The sequence below is a fragment of the Miniopterus schreibersii genome, assembly GCF_964146895.1.
Source record: "Miniopterus schreibersii genome assembly, chromosome: 10".
In the NCBI taxonomy this organism is placed as follows: domain Eukaryota; kingdom Metazoa; phylum Chordata; class Mammalia; order Chiroptera; family Miniopteridae; genus Miniopterus; species Miniopterus schreibersii.
In genome coordinates this window covers 1,738,069-1,752,915 of record NC_138110.1, presented here as the reverse complement: position 1 = coordinate 1,752,915, position 14,847 = coordinate 1,738,069, and the positions used below count along the sequence as shown (strand labels likewise).

The window sequence follows — 14,847 nt, the reverse complement described above, 5'->3', positions numbered from 1 at the left end:
GGTTCAGAGCAGAGGGCTGGCTGGCCCAGAGGCAAGGCCTGGCCAAAATAACCCCAAGTCCAGCTGGAAGCCCCTTCACTGAGACCCAGGGGCCTACTCTTGGGTCATTTCGCTAGATGGTGGTCGCAGGCCCTCCCCTGTACGTGGGGCCGGGAAGGGCATTCAGAGCGGCCAGCGCTCAAGGGCTCTGCCAGGTGACAGCCCACCCCGCTGGCCAAGGAGGCCTGGTCCAGCCCACTGGGGGTGCTCTGGGACTGGCAATGCTAGAGGACAGGCAGGGCACAGAGACACAATCTGCCCTTCATGGGCCACAGCCTCAGCCACAGGGACAGTCCCCAGCCATGAGTCCAATGCCTGTCTCCTGGCAGGAGTCAAGGCTGGCCTTGCCTGGGACCTGGGGGAAGACAACAGCCCTGAGAAAACCTCCTCAGCTGGGGAAACTGGCTTGATTAGTTAGGAAGCCTTGGGGGGAGGGGGGAACGGGAGCATGGATAGAGGGAAGATGACAATAGAGGGTGGGAGCAGCAGCTCAGCAGAAGGTGGGTGGACATGGGGTGCCCAGGGAAGGATGGACAGTGGACTGACTGCCCCAGCAGGGCAGGGCTCAGCCCAAGCATGAGGAGGACCTGCCCTTGGCTCTGAGGGCCTGCGAGAGCCACATGCAAAGGCTCATGGGACAGCAGCAGGTGGTCTGGAGCTCAGGGCGAGGCTGGGTGGGAACGGATTTGGATGTGATCAGAAAGTGGATGCTGTGAAAGGAACAGCCGTGCTGTCCCTGGAGGCTGTGATTAGGGAGAACTCATGAGACTCTGGACCAAGTTCAGGTCAAGGCGTCACAGTGATTGCCCGCTTCAGACGATGATGCTGGTGGCTACTACTGATGGGTGGACATCGCCACTCCAGTCCTGGAATGTGCACCTGGGAGCTGTTTTTACTGAAGAGAGAAATGGACTTCTACTCTGACCCTAATTTTAACTGGTGCACTCGACATGGACACCTGCCCCTCTGGCTCCTGGCAGGTGCCCCACCTCCTGTCCCATCTCACCCCAGACCCTGGCACCCTGAGGAAAGCTTTTGTCCCACACACACACCTCCCTCCCCCACTGGCCCACCAGCATGGTGCTCAATCACAGGTTCCAGGAACTGCCCCACCCATGACAACCCAAGGCCAGGCTGGCGGAGGGGGTTGGTGGCAGAGAGGGGGCTTGGTGTGGAAAATGTCCCTGAGCAGAGACACCATGCAGGCAGGAGGGGGCAGTGGCACAGTTATCACAAATCTGCCAGCACTGGAGGCCTGGACGCAGCATCTCACAATGAGACTGGGAGACACTGATTTGCGGGGCCACTGTCCCCAGGAACATGCTACACGTTCATCCCATGGCTCGCTGGGCTCTCACAACAGCCCTGAGGGGCACCCAGCCAGAGACCAAGGCTTCGGCCTTAGCAGACCAACTAACCTGGCCCTGGCCCCATGGCACCCAAGGGCGGAGCAGGGCACATGAGGTGGTGTCCCTGGACCCTCCAGCCTTTGGTTTTAAGCAGCATCATGCGAGAGGGAAAGGGCTTTGGTCCATGGGTGGGGGAAGGGTGAGTGGTCCTGCCAACCCCTCCATAAGCAGGACCCAATCCCAGAGGGTCCCAGAAAAGGCCCATCCTGTAACACCTGTAAAACACCCCCACCCCCCACCCCAGGTTGCAGTGGCCCAGCCAGCAGCCTCCTGGAGACCTGAGTGACAATATGTCATCCTGACTCAGCCCTCGGTGATGGTATTGGAATGAGGGGGCACTTTGGGGGCTAGTGGCCTCACAGCATTAAACCATCTAGACGGCATTAGGCCTCACCAAAGAAGGGTCCTCAAGGTGGACAGTGAGAGCTCAAGGCTCTGGCACCCACTGAAGGGCAGAGGGCGAGGGGTGTGGCCGAGTGACGGGTCGCACATAGGGGCACACTTCTCCCTCCCTTCTCCCTCCCAGCCCACGTGCCTCGCCTTACACCCCACCAAAAAGAAAGCTGGGTCTGGGCTCTCTCAGGAGGCATCCGAGTCCGGGGTAAGGGCTACAGATGTGCGAGGGGCAGACCATGACCACCAGGCAGATCCTGGGCTTGTCATCAGGAGGGCAGGGTGCCCTTCCCTTAGCAGAAGAGCTGGGCAGCTCCCAGAGATAAGAGCACACCACCCGCACATGCTCAAGTCCCCTCCGCCTCCCATGTGCCCCACCTCCCATGGGTCCTCTATGTTGTCCCCATGCACCCTGCCTGTGCCTGGCCCTCCCTGTTCCCCCCTCCCTCCTCTTCCCACTGCCCAAGACTGTTTGCTCAGGCCAGCTCAGCCCCCACCCATGTCAAGGCAGCTCTCCTCCCTGTCTGCATTCCCCTCCCAGTGTATCCCACCCCCCAGGTAAGCCCAGGTCCTGAGGACCCATGCTGACACTGCACACCAATGGGACCACGGGCTGGCTGCCCCACACGTGACTCCAAGACGCATGCTGGCTATAAAAAGGGGAGATTCCGACAGAGACAGACACGCACACGGAGAAACCACCACACAGAGGTGAAGAGTGATGCTTCCCAAGGCACGGAACGTGAGAGATGCTGCAAGCCAGGAGCTGGGGGAGGGCCTGGGACGGTCAGCCCTCCGGACCCTGCCTCTTGGGGACCTGGGACATCCAGACCTGGGACACAAATGTCTGCAGTGGAAGACCCGTCTGCAGTGCTTAGCTGCGCAGCCTCAGGTGGGGACCATACCTGAACCCTCACCGGCAAACAGGAGGTAGGGCATGGGAGACCCCATCGTCCTGTGTGGTTGTGGGTCTTCATCGGGCCTGGGCCATCCAGACTGCCCGGGCTCACCATCAGGGCCCACACCAGGGCCTACACCAGGGCCTAACCTAGCCTCACCCAGCTGTGCCCCAGCTCATCTGCAGGGACAGGAGCCCCTGCATCCTCACAGCACAGGTCCATCTGTGTCGGGGGAGGTGGCTGAGACTGAGAGCCCACTTGAGGTGTGAGCTCAGCACCACCTAGACCAGCCACAGGCCAGGCCTTACTCTGCAGTGCCTGCGTCCTGTCCTTGGAGGGTCACTGGGTTTTAGATACTGATTCTAACAAGTAGTTCATAAATAAGCCCCTCAGCAGAACCAGAGGGGAGTCTCTGGTGGTGGAGTCTAAAACTGGAACACTGGGAAAAATAGGCAAAACAAATACAGATAAATTTGTTTTTAATAAAGGAGTTAATTTTCTTTCAACCCTATATAAAACAATAGCAATTAAAAACTTCATTTTCTGAAAGTAAAATATTTACATATGAACAAGTAACTGTGCAAAATTTACATGAAAAAATGGAAAGACGGGGATTTCCTAAAAGACAAAATAAAAGGTGTAACAGTTCTCAGGTGTCGGTAAAAAATACTGATCAGCTCACACTCGCGCAAATTGGAGTCTACCGTGAGGTTCCCACGGAGAAAGCCCAAGTATTTACAGTCATAAAAGTACTATCAATAGACAATTTAATACAATAACCTCTGAAAATATAAAGAACCAATTAGTATATTTGTAATAAAAAAATAGGTACAAAGAAGGGGCTTTGCTCTGGACATCTGTAAAGTGGGCCCACAGCTCGCATACAGTCTCTTAGCAAAATAATTATAGTTTACATAGGCATTTCATGTTATGTGCCAAAATTATGTACAATTACTGACAAAATACACCAACCATTTTTCAACACTTGATTCACACTGAGAAACAGTCTTTTGATGATTCTTCTCAACTCTGATTTTATTTCATCTAAGTTTTCACTTTTAGCTAAAAAACACAGTGCAAGTAAAATATATTTATGCTGAAAAGGTTTTCATTTCTTTTAACTTTACAGCTTTACAAACTATAGCAAATAAAATGCATTTGTACAGATGCCGACCACACATCCAGGAGCCGCCAGGGCCAGCTCCGAGAGGCAGGAGAGTGACAGCCCGGAGGCCGTGGGTGGGTCGTGTTCCTCGAGAGTGCTGAACAAAGAGGGAGGGGGGATAAATAGTCTAAAAATCAGTTTGCTTTGCCAACTGACTGATACAAAAATAAAATAAATGAAATGAGGTCATTGGCTTGCAGACACACACCTACGCAGTAAGTGGGGTTGAACTAAAACCCAATGCACAAATAATGTGAAACCCGCTAGGAGGTGAGAGGGCAGCTAATTATTTGCTAAACGAGTCCGTCAGTTTTTATATATGGCTTGTTTGGCAAGAAGGCCACTCAATCGAAAATGAGTTAGGATTTAATTGTCCATTAAGAGAGCCCACAGGCCTCTGTTTTCTCTGTTACAGAAACTTGTTTTCTTCCGGACTGAAGAGTTGACTTAGAAACAGGAATATAAAACGGTTCCATTGCAAAGAGGTGGCTGTTTTTTAAACAATATCCCATTTGCTTGTTACAAAAAGGCGTAATCTGCAAATACATAAAAAACGTCCCCAGGCGTCTCCGCGGAGATGCCGCCCCTGCTACTTAAGGAACGCTTTGTAGAGCAGCAGTGAATGGCTAGTCTCCCGTTCATTTTCTAAACAGAATATGAGGTCCCTGAGGTTGACCCGTGTGATCCTTTGTCGTGTGAACTGTCTGGGGGTTCCCACGCCGGAGCCGCCAGGGACCGCAGAGCCCGGGCCCGACCCCTAGTGACAAAGGAGAAGACAGTCAAGTTAGTGGTGCACGGAGGGGGGGGGCAGGACTCAGGGTGGAAGAAAGGGCAGGGCCAGGTAAGGGAGCCTCGATTCTCCCTCAGTGTCCCAAGGAACTGCCTGTGGAGGAAGCCAGGCTGGGGACGGCCCTGCCCCACAGGCCCACTCCTTGAGCTGAAGTGCTTTATGAGTCCCCACAGGGAGGGGTAAGGCAGGGGCACAAACCCACACGGACCTGACCTGCAGGGCTGCGCTCTCCGGGCACAGACTCCAGAACACTGACCCCATGACTCCCTACTGAGCTTAGGCTCTGGCCCCTGTGGTCTGAGGAGGGAAGAGATAGTGGCTCCTGCCCAAGGGGCTCAGGTGGGGCAGATGCCTGGGGCCAGCCTATCATCCCCACTTCTCTGACAAAGGCACACTCCCGATGCCACAAGGTCTAATTCAGGAACCAAACAGGCCGGTGGTCAGCTGGCTGGGCCACAGCACTCCGTGGTCACCACTAGGGGGGGACTCCCTGCTGATCTGAACGGGATGCAGCCTGCACCCGACATCCAGCATGGGTCTGAGTCTCTGGCGCTTGTGGAGACGGAGTCTGGGGGGGATCCCTCAGCAGCAGCATCCATGGTCTCAGCACGTCACCGTCTCCATTGCACACTCTGGGTACAAGCCACACAACTCCCACTGCGCAGCTCTTGGGTTTCCAATTGGACTGAAACCTGAGTGTCTGTGTCTGATGATGAAAGCCGCTTGTGTGTGTTTCAAGTGCAAACCACCCTGGCGTTTTCACGCATTTCCTCCAGGCTTAAGGTGAGGGCAGAACGAAGCTGCCTGAGGCAGGTGGCAGGTGGCAGGTGGGGCCGCGCCTGGTCCCCCACCTGCGCCCACGCCCCCCCGCCCTGGTGGTCCCAGCGTCTCAGGCGCATCTTCTACCCATAAATTGCCCAGTAGCTCTGGGCCCCTGAAAAGGCCACACTGAAAGCAGCAGCTTAGAGGAGGAAATAGCCTGAGGAGAGCCACAGGCAGGAGCGGAGGCCCGTTTCAGGCAGGACAGTTGGGGGGGCCCTGGATGATGGCCTCCGCCCACCTGCAGCGTCGATTTAGCCACACTGGCCTGGGCTCAGAGGCAGGAGTACATCAGATAACAAAGGCACCCCTACATCTCGGACTAGGTGTCTGACACCCACTCTCAACCTGAACCACATTTATGTTCCTATCAGAACAGCTCAGCAGCCGAAAAGGGACGGGGGAGGCCCTCGCTGAGCATAAATTTAAAGGTATACGAGAGAGATCGAGACGGACAGTATCTTCTAAAGAACAAAACAAATGAACAAATGAAACAGAAAGAGAGACGGGTGAAGGCAACTAGGAACCGAGAGCCCGTATGGAATGAGAGCATCCAGGGGTGTGGTCAACGTCGCAGCATCTTTGCTTGGTGCCATCTCATCACAGGGACCCTTGTAATGCACAGAGACAGCAAGTCACTGTGCGTCTGAAACTAACAGAATGTGATAAATCAATTATATATCTTTTTAAAAATATATATTTTAATGGAATATATTTTTGAAATTGAAACTGTTGCAAAAAAATTCTGTTGGGCACCCGTCCACAGGGCACCCATGAAAGCGGCCAGGCGCCTCCCAGCCTGGGCTCTGAAGGTCAACCAACAGAGGAAAGCAGCATTTCTCACAGTTCTGTGACTTTTATAAAAATCCTGTGCTCATCCTGGCCGGTTTGGCTCAGTGATTAGAGCGTTGGCTAGCAGACTGAAGGGTCCTGGGTTCAATTCTGGCCAAGGGCACGTACCTCGGTTGCAGACTTGATCCCTGGCCCAGGTTGGGGCACATTCAGGAAGCAACCAATTGACGTATCTCTCTCACACTGATGTTTCTCTCCCCCCCCCCCCCCACTCTCTCTGAAAAGCAATGGAAAAAAAAAATCCTCGGGTGAGAATTAAAAAATAAAATAGAATTTTAATAACCTATGCTCAGAAGTATCCTACCTGGTGCCCAAAGTTCTTCTAATGACATGGGGTGAGTGCTATTTTTCCATTTCTCCCCCCAGAGGGCAGGTGTTCACTGTCATATTGCAGCATTCTGGCTCCGGAGGAGGGTCCAGTCTTGGGGGGTGGAGGAGGCCTGAGGAAGAGGCCCCAGGAGGAAGGATAGCTCTGCCCACCGCAGCCGAAGGACCCACAGGGACCTAAGGTAACAGAGAACCCCGAGGGAGGGCAGGGGCAGTTCTGCTCCATTCTGCAAACACTGGGGTAGAAGTAACGACCCTGGACATGTCCCAAGTGTGCGAGAGTGAAGGGGGGGGGCTCAGAGACTGTGGGTGAGCGAGGACAGGTTAAGGTCCTGCAAGACAAGGATGTGAGAGGACACGTGACCCCTTCTCATAGCCTAATTGAACAAAAAACCTGCCAAGCTACTCCAACTTTGCAATGCTGCCAGAAGAGGGCGCTATCAGCCCATTCACCTTGTAAAACACCGAATCCGAGATTAGCAAGGCCATGAAGAACCAATGCAAAAAATCAGAACACAAAATGCCACACCAGCACCAAGAGATGGGGTCTGGAAAGAGAAGGAAACTGTAAGAGGGCACTTTCAACAATAAGAAAGTATGTACACAAACATTTGAAAATGGGAAAATCATCTTGAATCCAAAACTCAAAAATCAGGAAAGAAAGAAATTTAAAAACAGAAGGAAATGAGTTCATTGAACACAAGAACTAGAAAGAGAAGACAAAAATAGCTCAGAAATGAATAAATTCATTGCAAGCATTCACCTGGGCCAGGGATCGAGCCTGCAACCGAGGCATCTGCCCTTGCCCAGGGGAGAGCTAACTCAAAACTAGGAAGGAGGAAAGGAGCCGAGGTGAGGAATGGGAAGGGTCAGGAAAGGGGACAGTGCAAATGGAAGACACACAGAGCTCACCCGTGCCCTGGCGACGAGGACAGCAGGTCAGAACTAGGACTGAGACTGCAGTCCAAGAAAGCCTTCCAGAAACAAAGAACAAAATCCACACACTGAAAGGGCCCTGGGAAAACTAAACCGTGAAAGCCAACTCTGATAGAACCTCCTAACACTTCGTTTCAAAGACAACACTCAGCCCTCTGGTCAAAAAGAGAACACAAACTCTGCAGACAAGAGTTACCCTGGCATCAGGCTTCTCACAACCAGCATACGAAGCCGGACAGCCACAGACCCGCACTGAACCCTGACAGGAGGCACGCGTCAGGCGTTCCGGTCCACCGCCTGGGCTCCACCTCAGGCCAAAGTGATCCAGTCTCATCCTATGACGTGGGGACTGCCCCAAGGCTGCATGAAGGCTCTGCCACTGGACAGGTGCCATCTAGACGAGACAGACACCACAGCACAGACGGGCAGAGACGAGCACCTGGACACGAGAATGTTCAGCAACACCAAAGAAAGGACAAGGCGGGAGGACGAGTGACAAACATCCTGCGCTGTGACAAGGGGAACTGATGTGACACAGAAGAGAAGGGGAGGAAACGGGATAGAGGGCGAGCTCATTGACTGACTGACTGACAGCCAGCAGGTGACCCAACAAGCCAGCTGAGGAGTCAACAGTGACATGGAAACCAGGGGAATAGGCGCTCGGAAAAGGTTTAAGTGCAGAGGTGACCCCCAGAATACAACTGCCAATGGGGAAGGGGAAGGGGAAGGGAAAGGGGCTCCCATAACACACAGGGTGCTGAGCAGAAATGGGGGGGGCAGCACCTGCATGTGTACAGCTCTGTCAGACCACAGCAAAGCTTCACCCCAAAACAAGCCATGAAGATCAGCCCAGATGTGGGAGTCCCCACAGCATACAACAGCACATCACTGCACTCAAATGGGGACAGCCACCCTGAAGGGGCAAGCCCACCTAAGCAACTCCAGGAGGAGGGCTGGGCCTGACCCTGTAAAACTAAATATAAACAGGACAGCCAGAACGTACACTCTCAATGGCGCACCTCCTTCCCACGGGGCTCAGTGCCTCTGAACCCCTTCAGCTATCCATTAGGGCTGAACAAGCCAGTTAGCCCATTGCATGACAAGAACCGAGTTCCCACAGAGGAAGGAGGGGTGGCTGGGAAGAGCCTGAGGTGCAAGTATAAACCCACTGTGCTTAGCACAGGTACACATGGGCATGAACAAAACGATACAACAGATGAGTGTGCATGCGGAGCCCACGGGGGCCGGAAGCAGGAGCTCACCGGGGCCCAGACCCTGGTCCCCAAACATGACTCTCCAACAAAAGGAACCAGGGCTTCTCAGAGAAATGGCTGATCCCCTAGTTATGGCAGGAAAAGTATAAGATAAGCCTGAAACAGCCTGCAGTGTGAGAAAGGGAAGAATCATTAAAAGGTGAGCCAACCTGAAGGAGGCTGAAATGACCAAAGCCAGACCATCTGAGCATAAAACAAACAGATGGTAGTAACAGATCATCGCTGACGGAATAAACCCACTCTCCACGAGTAGGCAGGTGGGAGCACCAGGCAAACATCACAGCAACAGCCGACGCAGGCGACCCTGGCACTGAAACCATGCAGACACTAGTGAGCGAACGGATGACAAGACCCAGGACAGCAGTGCAGTCCCTATGTCGCTCACCAGCCACCCATCTCAAAGGGAATGCAGGAACTTCACAGCAAGTCCCCGCAGGCCCCACGTGAAGCATGTGCAGTTATGACCAGCACGGGGGTCTCCCACTGTGACGCCTTGAGGACGACACAGGATCACTGTTGTGACTGTCCAGCAAAACTGTATGACCTGAGTTTAACCACGAGGAAGCATAAGATCAGCTCAAATTAAGGGACTTTACCAAATAACCACCCGCACTATTCAAAAGTGGCATGATCAGAAAGGACAGGAAAGACTGAGGACTGTCTTGGACGGGAAGAGACCAAGGAGCTGTGATGAGCAAACACCCCGAGGGATCCTGGACAAGAGCCTGCAGCAGGACAGGACATTGGTGGAAACAGCAAAATATCAAATCCTGAGTAAAAGTTGCAAAAGATATGTCTGATAAAGAACTGTTATCCACAATATACAAAGAATCCTGACACCTCAATAAGAAAACAACCAGATTTTGCCCAGCCGGCATGGCTTAGAGGCTGAGCATCGACCTAGGATCCAGGAAATAGGGGTTCGATTCCCAGTCAGGGCACAACGTCTGAGTTGCGGGCTCGATCCCCAGATCAATGACTCTCTCATCGTTGATGTTTCTCTCTCTCTCTCCTCCTCTCCCTTCCTCTCTCTGAAAACAATAAAGACATATTTAAATATATATATTTAAAAATTAAAAAGTAAAAAAAAAAAGAGAAACCACCAGATTTAAAAATGGGACAAGGCCCTCACAGACCCCTCACCAAAGATGCACAGGTGGCAAATCAGCAAATGCAAAGACGCTCCACATCCCATGTCATCAGGCAAATGCAAATTAAACAACAATGAGACTCCACTGCGCACCTATCAGAACGGCCACAATCCAGAGCGCTGACAACACCAAGTGCTGGCGAGGCCGCGGAGCAGCGGGAAGGCTCGGTCACTGCTGGTGGGAACGCAGACGGTGCGGCCACTTTGGAAGACAGCTTGGTGGTTTCTCACAAAAGTAAACAGACTCAGGATCCAGCTGTCATGCTCCCTGGTATTTACCCAAAGGAGCTAAAAGCTGATGTCCACACAGAATCCTGCACACAGACATTGACAGCAGCTTTGTTCATAATTGACAGGACTGGAAGCAGCCAAGACATCCTTCAGTAGGTGGATGGATGAACTGCGGTCCATCCAGACAGTGAAATATTACTCAGCACTAAAAAGAAATGAGCTGTAAAGTCATGAAAAGATGTGGAGGAACCTCACATGCATATGACTAAGTGAAACAAGCCCATCTGGAAGGGGACACACTGTGTGGCTCCAACCATGTGACATTCCGGAAAAGGCGACGCTGTGGAGACAGCAGACAGATCAGTGGTGCTGAGGGGCTGGGAGGAGATTGAACAGGTGGGGCACAGAGGGCTCGGGGCAGCGGGACTGCTCTGCGTGACGCTGTCGCGGTGGACATGTCATTACACATTTGTCCAGACCCACAGAACGTGCAACACCGAGAGCAACCCGTGTAACCTGTGGGCTCTGGAATGATGTCGTCGATGCAGGTTCGCTTACGGTAACAAATGCACCATCGGGTGGGCTGTGGTAGGTAGGGGTGGCAGGGGGTACAAGGGACTCTCTATACTTTCCTCTCAATTTTGCTGTGAACCTAAAACTGCCCTAAAAAAAGTTTATTTAAAAAATTAAATTCTGAAAAACAAAATGAAATAAAGCCTTCAGTGAACAGTATCATACCAATGATACGCATTGGGGAATGCTGGGTGACGGACATACGGAAACCCTCCAAAGTTTTTGCAACTTTTCTCTGTGTATAAAATTAGTTCAAAATAAAAAGACTGTTTTTTTAAAAAAGACATACCCTGAGGAAATAATCCTAAACTCAGGAATAAAAAGACGAGAAACTAAGCATCATCTCTGATGGAGAGGCAGACAATTCTGGACTCACACACATACATGCACACACACATCCCTGAGTTTAAACGGCAAAGACAACACTGTGTGGGACCCCTACTGCTATCATTGGTGACAAGCTTCCCACTGCCTCATCTGGCTCCCCATCCTCATGATGTTCCACACCCCCCACGCATGGAAGCTCCTGGTCTGTCCTTAGAGGTTTTCTGGGTATCTCACCACCTATGTGAAAAGTTACCAACATGCCTTTCCCGGGAATCTGCCTTCCCCTCCTCCCGCCAATGTGGTTGGAATTGGTTACACTGAGCAAAACACCATGTGCACTGAGGACAGCAGCCGGACCCAACCCAGGTCTCACATTAACATAGAACTTGCTTTAGATCCAAAAAGGGGTGCACACGCACGCACACCCAGGACACGCAGCACACACGTGCGCACACGCACTCACGCATATACATGCACACACACGCACGCATGGGCACCTGCACTGAAAGGAACCAGGGCTCTGGAGCAGCTGCGGGCGGGGCGGGCAGGCGCCCTCCCACCAGCTGGAATGGGACGCTTGAGGAAGGAGACGCCGTTTCAAAAGGATGTAGAAAGCAGCCTGAAGCAGCGCCCACTGACCACCTCGAGACAAGGACGACTGATTACCACCCACTGAGAGCACAGGAAGCCACCAGTCCCGGCACTGGTGAAGGAGTCGGATGAAGGGCTAAGGGGGAAGGCAAAGCCCTTCAAGGAGGCGGCTCCTGATGGAGGAGGTGTGACGACAGGCATCCCAGTGTAGCACCCTGTGGTCTCCGCATGCAGGTGGCAGGTGTGCGGATCTGAGGCTGGGGGTCTGGTGGGGAAGAAGACCTGCGCAGCCCTGCAACGCCTCCTAAGTAGAGGTGGCTCTGAGGGCGCAGAATGACTGCACAGGAGTGACCTGGCAGGTGCCAGCTGAACCAGGTGATATTGTCAAGGTCACCAGGATGCAGAGGTCAACAAGGGAGCCTCCTGCCTGATGACCAGAGCAGAGCACCAGCAATCTGAGCCCAAGGCCTGACCTCTAACCCTGCCCAAAATAGGGACATTCGAGAGACTAACGAGGCACATGAACTGGACTGAAGAGAAAAGAGACGCCGCCAGGACAGTGGGTGAGGTGTGACTTGTCCGAGGACTGGTCGGTGGCCGGATCCATGCTGATTTCCCGATGACAGGATTGGCTATTCAGCAGCAGTGCATGTGTGTGACAGTGTCAGCATGTCAGAGGCACTGTGTGTGTGTGTACATATGGAAAACAATGTAATAATTAGTAATGATACAAGAATTAACTCTGTGTTTCATGTACTCACAACTGTAACCCTACTGCCCACCCGTCAGTTTAAATACTGTATGTGTACTACACCATTACACACAGGGGCGCTGGGGGCAGAGTGCAGGGCAAAACGTGATGAAGTGCTCAGAATGGAGAATCCAAACGCAGTTCTCTGTACTAGTACTACAGTTACTCTGTGGGTTTGAAACTATTTTCAAGTAAAAACATTTTGAAACAAGTTCATCAGCATATCTGGGGGAGATGGTAGCAGGGACAGCATTTTTAGGATCTTGTCAAAGGCCCATATAAAACCCAGAGCAACCAGGTAGCAACACCAAAACCAGCAACAGTCTTGGGAACAAAGCCCGTGGAGGTGAGCCACTGCAGCCAAAGCCATGTGGGGTAGTCGGAGAAAGGCAGCCCGCACAGCCAGCCTGCAGCCCAGGAAACGGCAGCCCTTCACTGGAAGAGCGCGGCTCATTTGCGAGCAAGAGCTAACCTGGGAGCCCAGCACTGGGGACGGTCACAGGACTGGCCAGAGCTCCCAGTCAGGGATTCAAGTCCAGCAGGAGGAGACAGCAGGGACAGAGAAAGGTGGAGATCAATAGGGCAGGGGGCCAAGCCATGGACTCTCAGAACTCAAGCATCCACTCTTGTATCACCATGTAAACACTATATGAGGAGCCCAATCAAGTCACAAACCTCCCTCAGACCACACTGCTTCTTAAAAGTTCAAGAAAACAAATTCACGAAAGTGAGCAACTGAAACACATCAGAGTCAAGTCCCATACAAGACTCTAGAGCACAGCTGGGGAACCTTTTTTCTGCCAAGGGCCATTTGGATATTTATAACATCACTCTCCAGCCATACAAAATTGTCAAGTTAAAAATTAGCTATTAAAAAAGCTCCTAGGCCTGGCTGGGCGTGGCTCTGCGGTTGAGCGATCGGGGTTTGATTCCCGGTCAGGGCACATGCCAGGGGTTGCGGGCTCGATCAATGACTCTCTCATCATTGATGTTTCTGTCTCTCTCTCCCTCTCTCCTTTCCTCTCTCTGAAATCAATAAAGATATATTAAAAAATAAAATAAAATAATAAAATAAAATAATAATAAAAAAGCTCCTAGATTTACTGAATTTCGAGTCCCGCCTGTGGTTGCCGGGGCAGGGCCAGACCAGATGACTTCTCTGGCCATACACGGCCCGAGGGCTGGACATTTCCCATCCGTGCACTAGAGGAAAAGAGAATTAGGAGCAAAGCAACATCCCTACAGACGACAAAAACAGAGGGAAACTGTACCATGCTCACTCACAACAAGCTAAAGACATTCAGGAAATAACAAAAGGCATGAAAGAACAGAAAATCAGAACTGACAAACTTAGGGACGCGGCGACAAAGCCAAGAGACAGAAATCAGAAGTGAAGTTTCATCTGAGAGATGAAGGAGCACACGAGCAAAGCAGCACGAAAACAATCTCTTAAGAAATTACTGCGGTGGAAAGAACGGAAGTGTCAGTTTTTAAAAAAAGAGCGATTAAAAGAATTCAGGCAGAGCAGATACAACAGGGCAACGGGAGTCTCTGAAGAGGGAATCGTTCGAACCCGTCGCTGAGGGAAGCAGGGCCCGGCGCTGCGCGCTGGGAGACGCGCGGGCTCCGTCCGAGGAGCTGGCCGGAGTGGCCAACTCCAGACGAGCGAAGGCCGCAGAGGAAAGAATTCTCTGGGCATCTTTGGGCAAAAAGGACACAACCTGTGACAGAGATGCAGCAGCATCAGACTGGCAGCAACGCCTCTCCCGGGACACAGCATTTGGAGCAACACATGTAAGGTTCTCAAGGGAAGAAATGTGAGCCAAGGATTTTATTCTGTCAAAACTATCAGGATGTGAGAATTTGGGGAGTGGTGGCCCCCAGGGACTATGCCCACAAAGTCCAGGAGAGTGAGATTCAAAAACGCAAGACGACTAAGCAGACGTCATCTATAGACTAGTCCTCAGCATCTCACATAGCCACTTGCTGAGCTGAGCGCAGACGACGGAAGAGCTGAGTGCGTCACGCCCACAGTGGGCAAACACGTTCTCCTGCCTGGCGGGAGACCGAGGCCACACTCCTGGCATCCAGGAGGAAGGACCACTCCCTAGAGTAAGACTCACCCTAACAAGACTAAAACCAACCTGGCCAGGGAAGGCGGAGTTTGCAGTTGAGCTTGCTAGGTAGAAGGGCTTCAGAGACGCCGAGAGCTTCATACAGACGCTTACTAACACCAAAGTGACAAGCAGGCCTTGCAGCAGAACTGCCTGCTGCAACACGAATGACATCCACATTCCAGAGGAAGATTAAACCGAGTCACT

General features: G+C 52.3%; 1 protein-coding gene across 1 annotated transcript in view; it reads right to left on the bottom strand.

Annotated features, from left to right (window-relative positions):
- Positions 1–3,203: 3,203 nt before the first annotated feature.
- Positions 3,204–14,847, bottom strand: part of TAF4 (TATA-box binding protein associated factor 4) — a 54,831-nt gene continuing 43,187 nt past the window's right edge. Inside the window, 1 exon segment of the mRNA XM_081149248.1 lies at positions 3,204–4,662. Within this exon segment, the coding sequence (XP_081005374.1) occupies positions 4,495–4,662 (168 nt within the window). The 3' untranslated portion in view covers positions 3,204–4,494.